A 21,716-nucleotide genomic window follows, 5' to 3' on the forward strand; every position below is an offset into this window, starting at 1 on the left:
TCTGGAGCGGTGAGGCAGCAGTTTTACCTGTTGCATCGCCATTTAACAAATTCAGCTCTATTAGCTGCACCACTGTACAACCTACTAAAGTAAAATGAACCTCTTCAGACATGGTAGAATCTGGGTTCCATTGGTCGATGCCACAAAAGCCACTCCTGGTTCGGTAAATCTTCTCTTCTGGTTCTGTAAATCTGCTGTGATTGAACAGAGGTTCCACTCTGGTGGAAGAGGTTAATGGGCCAGTTTTGCAAAGTGAATATCCAATCTCATCAATCTAAAACGAAGATGGAATAGTGAAGCAGGCCAACTGTGCGTGAGTCGGCTCAGCTAAAGATCGATCACCCAGTGCCTGCTCCTTCCTGGCACTGGGACGTCAGTGTCCCTGAGCAGGAATCCTGAGGACCTTCTATCAGCATTGCACCTTGTGTGTGGAGAGAGGCACGTGACACAGATGCTAATTGAAACATTGCACGCTGAGATCCACGCAGGGGTGTGGGACCCAGAGCAGTAGGTCAGCAAGTGGAGGGATTGAGGAGAAGATCGTTAAGTAGGTCTAATAGGAAGAACAGGCGTCAGGGGCAGATTAATGAACATGATGGGACCAACACTCTGAAGCGTATTTATTTCAATGCAAGGAGTTTTAGGTGTAAGGCAGATGGGTTTAGAGCCTGGATTAGTAATTGGAACATGTTGTACCTAGTACATGTTGTACACATAGTACATGTTGCCCCTAGTACATGTTGTGCACAGTACATGTTGTACATAGTACATGTTGTACCTAGTACATGTTGCACACATAGTACATGTTGTACATAGCACATAGTACATGTTGTACCTAGTACATGTTGTACATAGTACATAATGTTGTACATAGGACATGTTGTACACATAGTACATGTTGTACATAGGACATGTTGTACCTAGTACATGTTGCACACATAGTACGTGTTGTACATAGCACATTTTGTACCTAGTACATAGTACATGTTGTACATAATGTTGTACCTCGTACATGTTGTACATAGTACATAGTACATGTTGTACATAATGTTGTACCTCGTACATGTTGTACATAGTACATAGTACATGTTGTACATAGGACATGTTGTACGTAGGCCATGTTTACCTAGTACATGTTGCAACCATTACAGAAACTTGGTTGAGAGAAGGACCAGACTGGCAGTTCAACGTTCCAGGGTACAGATGTTTCAGGTGTGACAGAGAGGGATGTAAAAGTGGTGGGGGAGTTGTATTCCTGATTAGGGAGAATGTCATGATTACACTAAGAGAGGACATCCTGGAAGGCTCATTCAATGAGGCAACATGGGTAGCACTCGGGAATTAGAAATGTGCAGTCACCATGAATGGGGTTGTACTATAGGCCAGTGGAAGCTGGAGGAGCAGATATGCAGGAAGGTCATGGAAACTTAGGATTCTTAGGGACAGGATTTACTCACATTTGAAAAAGCATGGACTTATTAGGGATAGTCAGCATGGCTTTGTGTGGGGGAGGTCCTATCCCTCAAACTTGATTGAGTTTTTTGAGGAAGTGACGAGGATGACTGATGAGGGCAGGGTGGAGGATATGGTCCACGTGGACTTTGGTAAAGCATTTGACAAGTCCCTCATGCTAGGCTGTTGCCAAATGGGATCCATGGTAAGTTGGTAAATTGGATCCAGAATTCGCTTGGTCTTAGAAGACAGGAGGTAGTGGTGGAGATATGGTTTTCTGTTCTTGAGTGGACCTACACTTTTCCTGGTAACCTTCTTGCTCCTAATGTACATATAAAATTCCTTGATATTCTCCTTAATCCTACTTACCAAAGACATTTCCTGGCCCCTTTTAGCCCAGATGAATGGCTACAATTTCTTTCATCTATTGGATGGCCCTTTGAGGTACCCGAACATGATTGAACCTAGAATCCCAAGATGTTCATCTCCTGACTCCTACCCTGTGCATCTAAGGGAAAGGTTTGTAGGTGAGTGGACAAAATATGCCAGCATCCTCGGGGATCAGACCAGCTTTCACAACACAAACCATCAGTGCAGTGCCCAGAACCTCCATCAAACAGCAGGGAAAGGTACAACACCAGTGAGAAGAAATATAGAAATGAGCAGTGTGCGCGCTCACACACGCACACACGCACACACATATACACGCACATGCACATGCACACACACGCGCGCACACACACACACATAGATAAACACATACATACACAGACACATAGACACACACGCAGACACACAGACACGCACAAACGCATACATACATATGCACAGACACACACACAAAGACAAACACGTACATACATACACAGACACATAGACACACTCATGCAGACACACACACATATAAATACAAACACATACATACAGACACGTAGGCACACACATGCACGCACACACACACACACACAGACAAATGCAGACACAAAGACACACAGACACACATAAACACACATACACAGACATGTACACACACAAATATAGACAACATACATACACACACTGACACAGACACACACACACAGACACAGACACACACATACACGCAGCTGCAGAAAAAAAACAAGACATAGTTACAGAAGGGTTGAAGGGCCTTCTGCAAATGTCACAATAATAATCCGTGTACCAGAGGTGTAAAAACATCTACTGAAGCGTAGGTCTACCATACAGCGTGGGGATGTGAGGGTATAACTGGCTGAAGACAGATGAGGCTGATGTTTGGTGGGGTCACAGTCAGACCGTTTATTTACCTTCTGAGTGTGGAAGAGTCAAACACACGTTTTATCCTTTACAGAGGGGCGAATATCTACTTCATCCTCCATTCTGATGGGCTCAGGTGCTTTCCTTTCTCTGGTTCTATGTTCAAGTACCTGACATCATTTCCATCAATCAGCAATGAAGGTAAAGAAAACATTTATCAACAACAAATGCCCAATGATCAAATCGACCTTAATACAAGCACACAACTGCTGGGCTTCTATGGTAACCCATTAAGTTATGGTTGTAATTTGGTGGTCTAACATGTTGTCGCTTTCACAAAGACATTGGAAAGTCTTCAAGAACAATTGTTGTCCTTGCAAATTCAGCCACGAGACCTTTTTGTGTTGTATAGAAATCTGGCCCCATCAAGGAGACCTGTCTGAGTGTCTGGTTGGAGATACATCAGAATGCAAAGGCAGCACCATAAGTTGATCTAACCCGACCTCCTGGATGTTGATGTGAGTATGTTAGAGCAAAGCTTTTGTCTAGTCTTTCACAAGTCTGTAGATATGATGTTGGGCTCCGTGTTCACTAGTTGAGACCTCAAAGACGTATGCAACACACAAGAGCAGTTCCTGTGTGTCTCTGTTGGTTACTACCTGGAAAAGATCAGAAAAAACCAGGATAGTTATTCAAATGAACAGGAGACAGTGAGGCGCAGTCAGAGGATACCGAGCTGTGGAATGAGATACAGGCAGTGCGCAAGTGACATTGAGGAAATTTAGGATGGGGTGTTCACACAAATCCATGCAACCAGAAACAGGCAGAGGAAACCATGAGTATGATTCCACAGTCAATATATTGATAGATAAATTATGAGGTGACAGTGAATATGTATTAGTGAGAATACTGTGTGTGGTTTAAATTGTGGTTACCAATTATTAAATGCAGTAAAATGAGCAGAGTATTGAAAGATTGTACTCTCTGGAGCAAGAAAGGGGAATGGAAGAACCAAGTGCTATTGGTGTAGAATTTGGTGGACGCTGCTGGGGTGTGTTAAATGGTCACTGCACAGAAGATAACAAATGTAATGTGGGCCCAGATCCAGGAAACTTAATAGCACAAGGCCCCAGGTGGAATTTTCAAAGAAGATCAGTCAGGCTTCGGGGTTGGGGTTAGGACCACGGGGAGAGAGAGGTGCAAAGGTGATGGAGGTGAGGAACAACCACCTTAGCCTGGGACAGCTTATGGTATTCGGCATAGACTGCTTTCCTGCATGAGTGACCCACACCATGTCCGATGCACGGAGGACTCAGACCGTAAAATCTTAGATCATACTAAATCTCTAGCATTCAATAAAGTATTATTGTTCATCAGAATGCAGCACACAATTCAATTTCTAGCCAACTATTTCTAATAATCAATTAATTTTTAACAACAAATGTATATTTAATAAAATCATTTTAAAAATCTGCACAACTGACTTTAAAATTACAGCAACAATTCTTGTGTGTAGAGGCATGCTGCTGACAATGGAACCTTTCCATTTTAAATTCAGTTTCTTTAAATTGTTAACAAGTGTACCTGCAGAATGGTGAAGTTCTCCAAGACACTGTTCATCATGTACTTCTCAGGCAGTTGCTTGAGCTTGTGGATAAAGTTGACGAGATACTCGCACATCGGAGAACGATGGATTCGATACAGAAAGCGGCCGTTTTCAAACCGGGCATATTCTGTCTGCCAGGGGAAAACAAAGGCGTTCTTCAACAAGAACCCAGAGCACTGAGGGGCATTAACACGGAAGAGGTAGTAACAAGCAGCGTCTGCGCGGGGGGAAGGAATTGTCAACATTTCGGGTTGAAACCCTGTGCGAGTCCTGATGCAGAGTTTCAAACCGAAACATCAACAATTCTCTACCCCCCTTCCCCACCCCACCCCTCCCAACAGATGCTACTCAACCCACTGAGCTCCCCCAGCAGATTGCTTGTTGCTCCAGGTTCCGGCACCTACAGTCTCCCATGTATCCGTCAGGATGTTATATAGATAGGATACTGGTTTACTGGAGTTTTACTGTACATGGTGTTGGAGTAGATCCAACATGTTCAGTTCTGGTTGCCTCATTATAGGAAGGATGTGGAAGCTTTAGAGAGGGTGCAGAGGAGATTTACCAGGATGCTGCCTGGATTGGAGAGCATGTCTTATGAGGATAGGTTGAGCAAGCTAGGTCTTTTCTCTTCTGAGAGAAGGAGGGTGAGAGGTGACTTGATAGAGGTGTACAAGATGATAAGAGGCATAGATCGAGTGGATGGTCAGAGACTTTTTCCCAGGGCAACAATGGCGAACACGAGGGGACATAATTTTAAGGTGACTGGGGGAAGGTATAAGGGGGATGTCAGGGGTAAGTTTTTTACACAGAGAGTGGTGGGTGCGTGGAACGCACTGCCTGCAGAGGTTGTGGGGGCAGATACATTAGGGACATTCAAGAGACTCTTAGATAGACACATGAATGATAGAAAAATAGGGGGCTATGTGGGAGGGAAGGGTTAGATAGATCTTAGAGCAGGATAAAATGTCGGCACAACATTGTGGGCTGAAGGGCCTGTACTGTGCTGTAATTCTATGTTCTATGTAAGGAAATGGGAACTTACTTCAACCTTTTCTACAACTTGTTTCCCGAAGGAGCAGACTTTGGAGGAGCAAGTGATGGTCATGTTTTCAATGCTTTCGTACTGACTGCTAACCCCGTAGAACACGCCTGCTTCATCCTGGATATTAATACTAAGGTCAGCCTGCAAGAGGAAAGAATAAACTTTAGAGTTGATGAGGTTTGACCAAGACTCATGTCACAGCAGTCCTGACCTCTTCCTATCCGGGAGGTTTGTCTGATCCCTCACTCCCCCAGCATCTTTACAGTTCAACACTGAATAGCACCTCATATTCCGCCTGCCTGGTCTACAACCCAACAGCGTGAGCATTGAGTTCTCCTGTTTCAGATAACCCGCACTCCTTCCGATCTCCTGATCAGCTCACACACACACACCCTTTCCAACACCACTCCCCATCCCACCCCCAGCTCCCTGTTACCCAGTTTCTTTCCCCCTCACCTGGTTCCATCTACTCATCACCCACTGTCTGCTGGGCCCCCTGTCCCTTCCCTCTCCTGTTCCCATCAGGCCACCATCTCCCCCTTTATCTGGTTCCACCCTTTACCTTCATCCACAGCCCTTTGTTGCCTCCACCCGTCACCTCCCAGCCTCTGTCGCTATCTCCATCACCTGACTCCACCTGCCAATCAACCCCTCCTTACCTGGATCCACCTATCGCCTGCCAGCTCCTGCCTCGCCCCTCCCCCTCACCTCTTTATCCTGGCTAACCTCCCCTCCACACACTCTCAGTCCTGATGCAGGGTCACAACCCGAAACGTCGACCATCCCTCTGCCTCCACAGACGCTGCCTGACCCGCTGAGTTCCTCCAGCAGCTCGTTTTTTTTCCCTCCGATTTAAGACTAACTTGCCTTCTCTCTTTACCTGTTCTGACAAAGGATCTGAAACATTATCCTTGCTTTTCGTTCCATAGACGCTGCCTGACCAGCTGAGCCAGAGGACCATAGAGAGAAACACAGCATAGAAACAGGCCCTTCGGCCCACTGAATCCATGCTGCCCATCAACCACCCATTAATCCTACCCTAACCCATTTATTCTCCCCACATTCCCATCAACAGCCCCCAGATTCTACCCCCCACTTAGGGGTAATTTACAGTTTTTCCGGCAGTTTATGTTTTTATTTCAGATTTCCGACATTGCCCTGTTTAACTATCTGCCCTGTTTAAAAGGAAAACTAAACATACTCCTCTTTCTCTGATTTATTTAATCATGAAAATTATTCAGATATTTCACATCTATCTTATCCGGAGCACTTTCTAATCACTCATCAAGGGTTTCCATGACAATTTTCCAAGCTTACCGAATGAGAGAATGAGGGAAATTCAAATTCAATCATCTCTGTAAAACAGAACTCTTCTGATGTACTGCCTTTTTAAACAAAACACACTGATTCTCTGAGAGAGAACCACAACGTTACAAGCAGGAAACACAAGATCTTCAGGATCGTTCATACTGACCCAGAATTTGACGAGGAAGAACGTGTTTGGAGTTCCTTTCTCAAACAGCTCCTTCAAGCCCCCCTTCTTCTCTGGAAATTTATCGTAGATTTGGCGAATGTCGACTGATTCAAGTAGAGCCTCACTGTAAGATGGACTCGACTGGCCAATGTGGACAAAGAGGTGTTTATTGTACTGCCAAAGAAGATCAGAGCAACATCAGTGTTTGAACACCACGGAAGTTACAAACTGGGCCGCAAAACAGATCGAGAAAAGCAATTGGGACAGAAGAGACTGCAGATGCTGGAATCTGGAGCAAAATACGAGCTGCTGGAGGGACTCAGTGGGTCAGGCAGCATCTGTGGAGGCAGAGGGATAGTCGACGTTTCGGGTTGAGAACCTGCATCAGGATTGAGGTTGCATTGGTCTGCCAATAGAGTCATATAGAACATAGAACATAGAACATTACAGCACAGTACTGGCCCTTTGGCCCACAATGTTGTGCCGACATTTTATCTTGCTCTGAGATCTATCTAACCCTTCCCTCCCATATAGCCCCCCACTTCTCTATCATTCATGTGTCTATCTAAGAGTCTCTTAAATGTCCCCAATGTATCTGCCCCCACAACCTCTGCAGGCAGTGCGTTCCACACACCCACCACTCTCTGTGTAAAAAACTTACCCCTGATATCCCCCTTATACCTTCCTCCAATCACCTTAAGATTATGTCCCCTCGTGTTAGCCATTGTTGCCCTGGGAAAAAGTCTCTGACCATCCACTCGATCTATGCCTCTTATCATCTTGTGCACCTCTATCAAATCACCTCTCATCCTCCTTCTCTCAGAAGAGAAAAGCCCGAGCTCACTCAAACTCTCATAAGACATGCTCTCCAATCCAGGCAGCATCCTGGTAAATCTCCTTTACACCCTCTCTAAAGCTTCCACATCCCTCCTATAATGAGGCGACCAGAACTGAACAAAATACTTCAAGTGTGGTCTAACCAGAGTTCTATAGAGTTGCAACATCACCTGGTAGCTCTTGAACTCAATACCCCGACTAATGAAGGCCAACACTCCATACGCCTTCCTAACAACCCTATCGAACTGTGCAGCAACCTTCTATGGACATGGACCCCAAGCTCCCTCTGTTCCTCCAAATACAGCAAGGTAAAAGGCCCTTCAGTTTATATGTATCCACGCTGACCAAGATGTATAATCCCATTTCCCAGCACTTGGCCCATATCCCTCTAGACTCTTGTCTTCCATATACCTGCCCACATACTTCTTAAACGTATCTACTGTACCTGCCTCAACCACTTCCTCTGGCAGCTGGTTCCATATATCTACCATCTGCTGTGTAAAAAAGTTGTCCCTCAGGTTCTTATTAAATTTTTCACCTCTAATTATAAAACTCTGTCCTCTAGTTCTCGATTTTCGACCTTGGAAAAAAGACCGCTCGCCCTGTCTATGCCCCTCATGATTTTATATACCTCTAGGACATCAGCCCTCAGTCTCCTACGTTCCAAGGAGTAAAGGCTCAGCCTGCCTAACCTCTCCCTATAACTCAGTCCCTTGAGTCCTGGAAACATCCTTGTGAACCTTTTTTGCACTCTTTCCAGTTTAGTCACATCCTTCCTATAACAAGGCGACCAAAACTGAACACAATACTCCAAATTTGGCCTCACTAATGTCTTGTACAACTGAAACATAACCTCCCAACTTCTATATTCAATGCCCTGACTGATGGCCAGCAGGCCAAAAGCCTTCTTCACTACTCTATTTACCTTTAACTCCACTTCAAGGGAACTATGCACCTGTACACCTGAAAACTTACTATTCCTCGTATCTTCTCATCCAAATCATTAACATAGACAACAAATAACAATGGGCCCAGCACCGACCCCTGGGGCACACCACTAGGCACAGACCTCTGGTCTCAGAAACATCCTTCCACCATCACCCTCTGTCTCGTACCATCCAGCCAATTTTGTATCCAGTTTGCCAGCTCTCCTTGGATGCCATGCGATCTAACCTTCCAGAGCAGCCTACCCTGCGGAACCTTATCAAAAGCCTTACTGAAATCCATGTATACTATGTCTACTATCCTCCCCTTGTCAACCTTCCTCGTCACTTGATCAAAAAACTCAATCAAATTCATAAGACAAGATCTCCCATGCACAAAGCCATGCTGGCTACCCCTAATCAACCCCTGCCATTCCAAATGTAAGTACATCTTATCCCTCAGAATGCTTTCCAACATCTTACCTACCATGGATGTTGGGCTAATGGGTCTATAATTACTAGGTCTATCCTTACAGCCCTTCTTAAATAAATGATTCTAGAACGGGTTAGGGGTTACTAGAGAGAAAGGGAGCAATTGAAGTCCCTCAAATATCAACTTCAAGAGCAACACTGACAGCTTCTAATACAGGGAGGGTCTTGTTGCTCGGCTGGGAAGGGCAAAGTGAAGGGTGGGAGGTGAGATAAGGAAGTTAGAGTTGAACAGTACTGCAAGCTCATCCTACCAGAGACATTGCCATTGCTCTATCTGTCTCTCCCCCACTCTGAGGTGAGGATCACATGCATGCCCAGATAGGAAGATGTCATGTATATGAAGCCAGCAAGGGTAGGTGTTGCTGAGATAACTGTCTCAATACCAGATCCCCCCTCCCCATCTCCCAACTCAACTGCTGCTGCGAGCAGCAACTGATGCAACGTAAGAAAATGGAGCTGAACCATCAATGGCAAAGCACCAGAGTAGAGAGGAAGGGTCATTTGTGGACTTAATAAAGAGAAGGACAAATAATGCAAACGTGATTATCACTGGGTCATAACCACATTCCCAAAAAGCCTCCGTGTTGGATTGGTCTGTTTGCGGGATACCCACAAGTCACTCACAGTTTCTGGATCCCTCTGCTGTTCCGTGAATGCCGAGAATTCGACAAGTCTGATCTTCGGAGTCCCGATACAGCGACCTTGCCAGGCTGAATGGGAGTTGGTGGGTGAAAGGCCAATGGAAGCCCCTTCATAACCTGGACAGGAGGAATCACAGCTTAATGTGTGTCCATTCATATCCGTAACGATTATCCTCGGCACTCTGTTTCAACAGTGCCTTGGAAAACTGTGCAACACCTTCCAGCAGTCACCCAGTCTTTGCTGGACAGGAATTTCATCCCTTTGCTCACAATGAGAGTTCAGTCAGTGCTCAACCAGTTGAAAAGTGGTGCCGTCAGCAGCCTCATTCAATGAGCCAAACATCTAGAAAACGTACGCACTCAACACCAGTACCAATTTAACATCATATGCCAGATCACCACCATGCCAGCACCAACCTACTGTAACTCTGCTCAACAGGATCACACACAGTGCCAATGCGTTGAACACTATACACAGGAACACCACCCCATTCCAGTGCCAAGCTAACCTTGTCAACCAACATCACTACAAAATGCCGGTGCCAACCTAACTGCACAACAGAGTCACCAGACAAAGCCAGTGCCAATTTAATTCTACACAAGATCATCCATTGTGTTGGCACTGATGGTTAGCATGATATATATAACCGTACATCAGAAGCATTGCACTATACATAGAATCACTGTACAATTCCTGTGCCAACATAACTCTCCAAATACAGAGGATCTTTCTTACCTGAGAGAGGAATGTGGCTTACATTTGGCTGAAGAGCAAACGACTGTTGGATGAAAGGTTTCATGCTGCAAGGAAAATATATTCATTTATATTAAAGAAGTGACCCCAACAATGTCCTCCATCTCACCACCGGCTCTTGTTAAAACTGTGAGGTTTGACAATGATTCATTCCCATCACATAAGCTGCTCATTTCATGCACAGCAGATCATCGTTGATACATATTGAACATAATTTAGTTGGGACCTCATAAACCTGCAGGTAATGCTCCCTCTATAATCAAGAACACCAACAACTTGGACTTATACAGCACCTTTACATAGTCATAATCCCTGGGGGCTTCACAGAAGCATTATAAATAAAACATGACTCCAAGCAATACAAGGCACAGGTCTTCTGGTCAGTGACTCCCCATATAACATAACTTACATTGGAAACAAAGAGCCTTTACGCAGTGAGATTGACCTTTTCAATAGACAATCTGTGAGTTCCATTTAATTAAATGTGCAGATGGTGCAATACCCTGTTTATATTTTCAGTATCCAGCATCTATTGGGACTTAAGGTGAGAGGTAGGAGGTTGAGAAGGGATCAGAGGGGGATCTTTTTCCACACAAATGGTGGTTGGATTCTGAAAAGTGCTGTGGAGGCAGAGACTCTCATGAAATGTAAGAATCGGCTAGAGAAGTACTTGAATCACCAAGGCACTGAAGACTCTGAGCCAAGTGCTGGAGGATGAGATTAATACGGATGGGTGCCCACTGGTCAGCACAGACATGGTGGGCTGAATGGCCTGTTTCCATGCTGTATGAGTCTATAAGAGGCAGTAGTTTTAGGACAGGAGACATGTCAACACCTTCAAACCTGTATGTCAGTCAGAATCCAAACAAGTAGGAGAAATGCTGCAGCAATACAGCACAGTGGTGCGGCGGGCAGAGCCGCTGCCTCACAAGCGCCAGAGACCCGGGTTTGACCCTTTCCTCGGGCGCTGTCTGCGTGGAGTTTGTACGTCCTCCCTGTGACCGTGTGGGTTTCCTCCGGGTGCTCTAGCTTCCTCCCACATCCCAAAGATGTGCAAGTTGGTAGGTTAATTGGCCGCTGTAAATTGCTCCAAGTGTGTGGGTGAGGGGTAGAATCTGGGGGAGGATAAAAAAATGGGATTGATGTAGGATGAGTGTGAATGGGTGGTCGGCACGGGCTCGGTGGGCCGAAGGGCCTGTCTCCATGCTGTATCTTTCTGTGACTCTATAACAATAGAAAGCACATCCAGCAAAGGCATCTAGAGCGCCGTGGGCTAAAAGGGACCATTTCCACACTGTATCCTAGTCAGAGTTTGGTGAACAAACAGATTGTGTGTGTACAGAGCTGGAGTTTATAAAGTAGCATGGTGTGCGATGCCGTATACAACCTCCCAGCAGACACTGCTCTCCCTTGGAACTGTACCTACTCTTGAGAGGAGCCTGCTTCCTCTGAAGTTACAGCACCCGGCCAAAACTGAAAGAACTCGTGAGTCTGGAAAAAGAAAACAGATGGTTGTATAAGTAGGAGGAAATGGTCACCAAACATTTTATCCCAATATCAGTTGTATCCCCATTCCAGGACCCAGAAACTGATTGAAAGGAGAATAATAGAGACACCGGCAAGTATGTCTTCACAATTGAACATTCTGGGTACATTACAGGTAAGAGACCATTACACCTTCCCGATCTCCCATCCCTTCCTACCAAATTCATCTCTCCCTTTCTCTGGTCTGACCTCTTGCTCCTCAACACTCATTGAATAAAAATCGACCCCACTCAAATATCTGTTCACTGCCTCTTTAAGAAGTGATGAAATTTCTCAGCGTAACACAGGAGAAACTTTCAACCTAAACTCCCACTCAACTTTGATCATTTGAAAAAAACAAAATCTGCCAGTACAACCAATGGGTGGTGAAGAATAACTCAGTGATCAGTTTAACTGGACATGGTGCTTCATTAACCAAGTCCTACTGACATCACCAACCAACTTTAGTAATAGTTTAAGAATGCAGTTAAAATGTAGCAAACCACAGGCATAGTCACTCTGGGTCTCTTAATGAGTTGCCACTCTTGATATGGAAAGTATATGGCATTAATTAATTAACATCAAATGATCTGTCTGGATGGCACGCAAACAAAAACTCTTCACTGTTTCTCGGTCCATGTGACAATAATAAACCAATTCCAATTAGGAAATAGCAGTGTTTTAAGAGTGTTAGGCTTTCAAAGTTCTGAATGAAATAAATATGAACATAAGATAGACAAATCGAGTCAACAAATCTCGCCCAGCCTCGTTCAGTATCTGTGTACTGAATGAAAGATTGAAACTCAAAATAAAATCAGGTGACAAAATAGTGATCGGAATCCAAACAATTTTAATTCTTTGCTGGACTGCAGCAGTGAACAGTCTATAGTAGTCTGAAGGCATGTAAATGGAACCATTTTAAAAACTAAACATTTAACTGAAGTAAGCAGGGAACACACAGTTTGCATGTAGCCAGGTTTGGCCAAATCATAAAAAAAACTGCAGCAAAACAGTCGCAGTTGTTTGCTGGCTCCGTAGCTGAGTGGAGATTGGGGTCAAAGAATAACGACAGGAGCGTTAGACTGCCTCTAACTTACTGTTAAAGGCATTAAAGGAGATGTTTAAGTAAAGCACGGCCATAGTGCGTGAGGGATTGGTGACGTTGTTATTGACAGAAATAATTTTCAGTGGAAGAAGAGTCTGAGATGGAAAAATAGAGGCAGGCTTACATTTCGGTAGCATTCTTCACAATCTTCGTAATGTGTTTGGCATGTGGGCATAACTATCTAGGAGGGTGTTTACTGCCCACCCGGCACTGTGCTTGTGAAGGTGATGCTGAGTCATTTTCGTGAACCGGTGCTTCCATTGCGTTGCTGGGTAGAGAGTTCCAGGAATTAGATCAGTGGCGGTGAAGGAATGGTGACATATGTCTCAGTCCAAACTCTGTGCAACTTGGAGAATCTACGGGTGGTGGCGTTTCCATGCCCCCCACTGCCTTTGACTTTCTTGGAGGTAGAGCTTGTGGATTTAGGAAGTGCTGTCAGAGTAGCCTAGACATTGCAGTGCATTTTGTAGATGGCACCAGTGGAAGTGGGAACTAATGTCTGGGTAGAGGATGGAATGCCAGTCAGATACATTGCTTTGTCCTCGAGCTTGTTGATATTGTTGGTGCTGCGCTCATCGGGCGAGTGAAGAGTAGTCCATCACACTCCTAACTTGTGCCTTAGAACTGGTGGAGAGGGTTTGGGATGTCAGGAGTTCGGTCAATTGCCGCAATATTCCCAGCCTCTGACTTGTTCTTGTTGCTACAGTATTCATATGGCTGGGTCACTTAGGTTTTCTGTGCCATGATGACCCCCGTAGATGTTGTTGGTGGGGAATGCTGCAATATTACTTCCATTGGACATCAAGGGTTTGACTCTCCCTTGTTGGCGATGGTTGATTCCTGGCACCTTTAAGGCATAACTTGCCACATATCGGCTCATGCCAGGAGATTGGCTCAGTGTTGCTTCACTGCTGAGGAGTTGTGAATGAAACTGAACATTGTGCAACCATCAGTGAACATTTCCACTTTGCAAGTTATGACGGAACGAAGGTTGTTGATGAGGTTGGGCTAAGACATCATTCTGAGAAACTCCTACAGTGTTGTCCTGGAGATTAGATGATTGGCCTTTAACAACCACACCCATCTTCCTTTGTGTGAGGTCTGGCTTCCAGCCATTGCAGTGTTTTCCCTTTGATCACCAGGGTTCCTTCATGCCACGGTTGGTCAAACACTGCCTTGACGTTGAGGGAAGTCACTCTCACCTCATCTCTGGAATTCAGCTGTTTGGACCAAGGCTCTGATGAGACCTGATACTGGAGTTCTTTGAGGATGTAATGAGTGCAGTGGATAGAGGGGAACAGTTGGATATTGCATACTTGGATTTCCAGAAGGGTTTAGATAAGGTCCCGCATAAAAGACATCCATTAGATAAGGATGCATGGTGTTGGATGTAAGGTATTAGCATGGATAGAGGATTGGTTAACCAATAAAAGGCAGAGAGTTGGGATAAATGGGTGTTTCTCTGGTTGGTAATCAGTGGTGAGCGGGGTGCCGCAGGGGTCGGTAATGGGCCCACAACTGTTCACGATATACATTAATGATTTGGAAGAGGGGACCGAGTGTAGTGTATCTAAGTTTGCTGATGACACTAAACTGAGTGGAAAAGCAAATTGTGCAGAGGATGTGGAGAGTCTGGAGAGAGATATAGATAGGTCAAGTGAGTGGGCAAGGGTCTGGCAGATGGAGTACAATGTTGGTAAATGCGAGGTCATCCACTTTGGAAGGGAAAATAGAAGATCAGATTATTATTTCAATGGTGAAAGATTGCAGCATGCTGTCGTGCAGAGGGACTTGGGAGTGCTTGTGCATGAATCACAAAAGGTTGGTTTGCAGATGCAACAGGTTATCAAGAAGGCAAATGGAATGTTGGCCTTCATTGCTAGAGGGATTGAATTTAAGAGCAGGGAGGTTATGCTGCAACTGTACAGGGTACTGGTGAGGCCACACCTGGAGTACTGCGTGCAGTTCTGGTCTCCTTAGTTGAGGAAGGATATACTGACTTTGGCGGTGCAGAGGAGGTTCACCAGGTTTATTCCGGAGATGAGGGGGTTAGCCTATGAGGAGAGATTAAGTCGCCTGAGACTATACCGGCTGGAATTCAGAAGAATGAGAGGGAGATCTTATAGAAACATATAAAATTATGAAAGGGATAGATAAGATAGAAGCAGGAAGGTTGTTTCCACTGGCAGGTGAGACTAGAACTAGGGGACAAAGCCTCAAGATTTGGGGGGAATAGATTTAGGATGGGGATGAGGAGAAACTGCTTTTCCCAGAGAGTAGTGAATCTGTGGAATTCTCTGCCCAGGGAAGCAGTAGAGGCTACCTCATTAAATATACTTAAGACACAGTTAGATAGATTTTTGCGTAGTAGGGGAATTAAGGGTTATGGGGAAAAGGCAGGTAGGTGGATTTGAGTCCACAACCAGATCAGCCATGATCTTATTGAATGGCGGAACAGGCTCAACGGACCAGATGGCCGACTCCTGCTCCTATTTCTTATGTTCTTATGCGAGTGGTCCTGGTGAGACCCAAACAGGGCATCGGTGTTCAGGATATCAGGAACTTAGTGCCACTTCAACATTGCTCCGAAGTGCCAGTCTCGATGTAAATGGTTAATTCCTTGGACCAGTGCTTCAGGTAACACAGCAGCGCAGCTGCCTCACAGCGCCAGAGACCCAGGTTCAAACCTGACCTCGGGTGCTGTCTTGGAGTTTGCACTTTCTCCCTGTGACTGTGTGGATTTACACCGGGTGCTCCAGTTCCCTCCCACCTTCTGAAGTCATGCAAGTTGATAGGTTAATTGGCCATGGTAAACTGCCCGTAGTGTGTAGGTGAGTGGTAGCATTTGAGAGGAGTTGACGGGAATAAAAAATGGGGTTAGTGTAGGGCTGGTGTGAGTTCTCAGTGTCACCTTTCAGCACCTTGCTGATGGAATTAGCAGATTGCATTTGTCCTGTGTACCTGGGCAATTCTCTGCATTGTCAGGTAGAAGTCAGTGTTGTAATTGTACTGGAACAGGTTGGCTAGAGGCAGGGCTAGTTCTGGAGCACAGGTCTTCAGTGTTAAGAGTGGACATTCTTCATTCCCATAGCGTTTGCTACATACAGAGCCTTCACCTGCTTGTCGATACCACTTGGAGTGAATTGAATGGGGTAAGGATGTGCCTTTGTGATGGTGGGGATCTCAGGGGGAAGCTGAGATGGAATACCAGTAACATTTCTGGCAGAACATGCTTGCAAATGCTTCAGCCTTACCTTTAACACTCAGGATGCTGCCTTCCTTGAGGTTGGGGACGCTATTGGAGTTATCACTCTGGCTAGCAGTTTGATTGTCCGCCGCCATCCATGAATGTGTCTGGTGGGACGGCAGAGCTTTGATCCGATCTGTTGGTTGTGGGATAAGTCAGCTCTGAGCGTCCCTGGCTGTTGTTACTGTTTAGCACACATGTAGACTTGTATCCCAAATATAGTGGGACATTCCGGCACACTTCACTGCCAATGGAATATTTCCAAAGTGCTGTCACTATTGTAATGTAGAAAACACAGCTGGCAATTTTTGCACAGCAAGATCCCATAACTAGCAATGTGCTAAATGCCCAGATGATCTGTTTTACGGATGTTGCTTGTGGGTTATTTATTGGCGCCAGGACACTGTAGAGGATATTGCTCTTCAGCATTGCTCTGAGGTGCCAGTCTAGATGTTAATGGTTAATTCCTTGGCGGCAGTGCTTCAGGTGGCAGAGTGGCACAGCTGATAGCGCCGCTGCCTCACAGCGCCAGAGACCCGGGTTCAATCCTGACCTCGGGTGCTGTCTATGTGGAGTTTGCATGTTCTCCCTGTGACCGTGTGGGTTTCCTCCAGGTGCTCTGGTTTCCTCCCACATCCCAAAGACGTGTGGGTCAGTAGGTTAGAAACACCAGAGGCTGCGGACGCTGGAAGCTGGAGCAACAAACAAAATGCTGGGGGATCTCAGCATCTGTGATCTTTGGTCAGCATCGGGTCGGGCAGCATCTGTGGAAGGAAATGGACAGTCGACTTTTCGGGTCGAGACCCTTCATCTGGTTGGTAGGTTAACTGACCACTGGAAATTGTCCGTAGTGTGTCGGTGAGTGGTAGATCAGAGAAGAGTTCATGGGAATAGAGGGAAAATTAAAAATGGGATCAATGTAGGATTGTTGTCAGTGGGTGGTTAATGGCATGGACTTGGTGGGTTGAAGGGCCTCTTTCCCTGCTGTACCTCTCTATGATTCAGTGCTAGAACCCACACCTGGTGGCTGACAAATGTACGCACTACTCACTGTGCTGCAGGAGAACTGAAGCTCAAATAAGAACTGAAACTGATGGAGATACTCAACAGATCAGGCCACATCTGTGAGCTAACATTTCCGGTTGAAGACCCTTCAACTCCTGACGATGGCTCGCTGACCTGAAGCAATAACTCTGTTTCTCTTCCCGCAGATGCAGCCTGACCTGTTGAGTGTTTCCAACACTTTCTGTTTTTATTTCAGATTTCCAGCATCTGCACACGTTTTTTTTTCGATTTTCAAGGACTAAAGTGTGGTGGTGGGAGGGAGGGAGCAGCTGTGACATCACTCCTACCAACGTAAGAAAAGCAAACCTTTGCAACGACATAGCATACTGATATGAAATGTCTGGTGGAGCACAACACAGGGACTGACCTTTGGTGTTGCAGAGCCTCATTCACATGAACTGGGAGACGGTGACTGGAAATACTATCAACTCAGACCCAACTCCTTCCAGAAGGGCTGGCAACAGGTGCATGTCACTAAAGTGCAGCAAGCGAGTGATGTCTTGTAACGGTCTGCACTGTCCAATGCATTGGAACCACTTAATGCACTAATTTATTGTCAAACAGCAACTCCCAAATAGCTCAGCAAGTGATGTTGAATAGTTGCAACAGCCTCACTGTTTCATCCTGACCCTGAAAGAAATATCATTACCTACCCCCGATGACACCGGGAAGGAGCAAGGCATATTGGGCACGCCCAGCTTGTTTTGGATTGCAGCTGTCGATACAATCTGTGCAGACGACAGGGTGGCTATGCTGGCCAGGGCTTTGTCCTTAGCTGACTGGTCCTAATGGACGAGAGAAGAGGCTGTGAGATAGAACGTTGTGCTGCTATGAAGCAATCTTGTCATCAGGACCACCGCCCATTGCTAAAAGAATGACTTGAATGTCTTCACTGCCCCTCACAATCTCAGGACAACCCAAAGCTCTGTATAGTCCGCAAAGAAAGTTTTGAAGAGCGGTGACTATTGCAATGTAGGTGTCAAGGGAGGCAATGTATGAACAACATACCTCCCACAAGCAGCAACCCAACAGTGATTAGGTGGGCAGTTTCGGTGATGCTGACTGGGTGATTAATGTTGGTCCCTGGATGCTGGGAGAATGGTGGTCAGGAGATCGTTAGCATCCAACATTAGGCAGCAGAGAGAGTCTTGGTTTAATGTCTCATCATAAAGATCATGCAGCCTTCCCTCAGCACTGCCCCTCCAACAGTGGGTGCTCCCTCAGTACTGCCCCTCCAACAGTGTGTGCTCCCTCAGTACTGCCCCTCCAACAGTGGGTGATCCCTCAGTACTGCCCCCTACAGTGGGTGATCCCTCAGTACTGTCCCTCCCACAGTGGGTGCTCCCTCAGTACTGCCCCTCCCACAGTGGGTGCTCCCTCAGTACTGCCCCCTACTGTAGGTGATCCCTCGGCACTGCCTCCCATACAGTGGGTGATCCCTCAGCACTACCTCTCCTACAGTGCGGTGTTTCCTCAGGAATACATCTATGACAGCGCAGCCCTGACTAGAGTGCAATCTGAATTTATGTTCTCAAATCTCCAAAAACCTCAGCTGCCTTGTTGCTCAACCGATGAGGATTGCAAACAGCAGAGGTTCTCAAGGAGTTCCATCCGGAAAAGATTGAGATAGATTTGGGGATGGAATTAGTTCTGGTTTAAAAGTGATGAAGAAAGTACAATCAGACCAGGGGTATGGAGCTTGGAAGGCAAATTCAGAGACCCTGTGATCATAGAAGGTAAGTGATAATGGAAGGAGACAAGAGTGAGAATAAGAATATATTAGAATGTAATGTGGGATTTCGGTTCAGGATATCAGAACCTGGCAGCTGAAGGTAAAGTTGCCAACAGTGAAGTGATTAAATCTGGAGGTGAGCAGAACTGGAGGACTCTGTAAACCTTGCCGAGTTGCAGCGTCGGGTGGACAGTGTGCATGGCGAGGACTTGTCTCTGACTGTGTCTTCTCTTTGCTCTGAAGTTTTGTTTTTTCACAGTCTTTTGTTCTCGCTCTCTCTTCAGTCTTGGATAATATATGTATAATTTATATTCTGCGTGTTGTCTGTACCTACGTGTGATGCTGCTACAAGCAAGTTTTTCATTGTACCAGTACCTCACTATACTTGTGCACATGACAGTAAACTCGACTTGACTTGAGGAAGAGTAATTAGCATACAGGAGTAGAGTTTTAGTTGATGTCATTACCTGTGTTGTGAGTGTTAAATTTAGTCACTGCAGGATATAAATTATCCGTTCATGTTCAGCAATTATTAAATTGTGTTGCTCTTACGGTAGGCACGGTAGTGTAGTGGTTAGCATAACATTATTACAGTGCCAGCGACCCGGGTTCAATTCCGGCCACTGTCTGTAAAGAGTTCGTACGTTCTCCCCGTGTCTGCGTGGGTTTCCTCCAGGTGCTCTGGTTTCCTCCCACATTCCAAAGACGTACGGGTTAGGAAGTTGTGGGCGTGCTATGTTGGCCCCAGAAGCGTGGCGACACTTGCAGGCTGCCCCCAGAACACTCTACGCAAAAGATGCATTTCACTGTTTGTTTCAATGTACATGTGACTAATAAAGATATCTTATCTTACACACACACTTCCGCTTTAAAGGAGGTTTACAATCCCACTCACTCCACAAACAACATACAATATCAACACTCCAACAGTGGGAGGGATTTGTTCCCTAGTGTAGCTGCTCCTCATTTACAGGGTTGGCATCTGAAATCAGCTGATCTTATCCTGATTCTAAAAGGACTAAACTGTTTATCCAGGGATTCTAACTGGAGGAGGAATATATCCCGGGAACCTGCAGTACTCTTACAGAACACAGTGTGGTTAGGAGCAACCTGTCAGAATTTAAACATTAGTTAAACCAGGCAGCAGGAGTTTTTTTGTTGTCAATTCCACCCTGGGACATGGGCACTGTAGACAAGACCAGCATTTACCGCAAATCCCGGATGCCCTTGAGTAGGTGATGCTGAGGCACTCCCAATGCTGCAGTGTCCTTGCGACAGTTCTGTTGGATAGGGAATTCCAGCAAATAGTGACGATGAAAGAACAGAAATGTATTTCCAGCCAGGATGGTGTGTGACTTGGAGGTGGACTGCAAGGGGATGTGGACACACGCATCTGGTGTCCTTGCCCTTCTTGGTGTAGAGATTACGGGTTTAGAAGGCGCTGATGGAACAGCCTAGGTTAGGCAGTGCTATGCATTTTGTCAGTGGTACATACTGCAGCCAGGGTGTGGTGGAAATTAGTGTATACTGTGGTGGATGGGGCAAGAATCAAGTGGATTGCTTTGTCCTTGAGATTCTTGGAGTTAAACTCATCCATACAATGGAGAATATTCCATTACAGTCCTAATGTATGCCTTGTAGATAGAGTCAAGTCATTTGCCACAGGAAGTACAACCAGCTTCTTTACGTGATTAATCCAGTTAAGTTTCTGGTGATGGTGAACCACCCCCCCACCCCCGGACTGTGGGTAGTGGGGAACAGAAACGGGGATGTGGTTGAAAGCCAACAGAAGGTGATGAGACCCTCTCTTGTTGGGGATGACAACTGCCTGACTCTTGTGTGTGGGTGGCAGGGATGTAACTTGCCCCTCACCAACTCATCTTCATTATGTTAGGAATTGCAATTGCACAGTTCGGTTCCAATTATCAGCGGACATCTCCGCTACTGACATGACGGAAGGAAGGTCACCGATGAAGCAGCTGAAGGTGGTTGAGCCGAGGACTCTGCCCTCAGCGTTTCCAGTGGAATATCCTGGGGTTACAAGCTCAGCCTCTAAGGTGACAACCATCGTCCTTTGCAGCCATTGGACTACACAACAAGCTTCTTGACGTTGCTCTTGGTCAACGAGACTATGCAAGGGGCAATTACAATATAGCTGTCTGGAAGAAATCACAACATGGTTGTGTACACCTTGGGGCAGTTACAATGCATCTGTGGCCTATCAATGGCAGTCACTGTGAATCCTTGAACCCCCAAGGGAGAGAGAAGTTATGTATCCACCAGGGCAAGGAGCAGACACAATGGGGCTGAACAACAACTAAGGAGCAAGGGGCAGTTACACTAAGGTTTTACACCTACCATACCCCGTTACAGTCTAGCTGTTTACCACCAGAGGTGGTTAGGGTGAGGTTGTGGACCGTCAGGAGAAATGAAAAGAAATAGAATGAAGACTTAAGTTCTTTCAAAACCATTAAATGTGTTTCATTGTTTCAGCTGTCAATGAGGAGGGCTAGAAGTCACAATCCCATAGTAACCAGCTAAACTCGTGAAGGCAGGCAGTACCTT

At 45.8% G+C, this 21,716-nt stretch overlaps 1 protein-coding gene across 5 annotated transcripts in view; it reads right to left on the minus strand.

Annotated features, from left to right (window-relative positions):
• Positions 1-2,755: 2,755 nt before the first annotated feature.
• LOC127585543 (transcriptional enhancer factor TEF-1-like) overlaps positions 2,756-21,716 on the minus strand; it is a 70,859-nt gene continuing 51,898 nt past the window's right edge. For all 5 annotated transcript variants that reach the window (XM_052043098.1, XM_052043096.1, XM_052043097.1 and 2 more), the window contains 8 exons: positions 18,073-18,204; positions 11,905-11,969; positions 10,461-10,525; positions 9,708-9,841; positions 6,832-7,005; positions 5,358-5,498; positions 4,294-4,446; positions 2,756-3,368 (listed from right to left, as the gene is read on the minus strand). In XM_052043098.1, the coding sequence (XP_051899058.1) occupies positions 3,255-3,368; positions 4,294-4,446; positions 5,358-5,498; positions 6,832-7,005; positions 9,708-9,841; positions 10,461-10,525; positions 11,905-11,969; positions 18,073-18,204 (978 nt within the window). In that variant the 3' untranslated portion in view covers positions 2,756-3,254. The remainder of the gene's footprint in view (positions 3,369-4,293; positions 4,447-5,357; positions 5,499-6,831; positions 7,006-9,707; positions 9,842-10,460; positions 10,526-11,904; positions 11,970-18,072; positions 18,205-21,716) is intronic.

This window comes from Pristis pectinata, chromosome 33 (genome assembly GCF_009764475.1).
Source record: "Pristis pectinata isolate sPriPec2 chromosome 33, sPriPec2.1.pri, whole genome shotgun sequence".
Lineage (NCBI taxonomy): Eukaryota > Metazoa > Chordata > Chondrichthyes > Rhinopristiformes > Pristidae > Pristis > Pristis pectinata.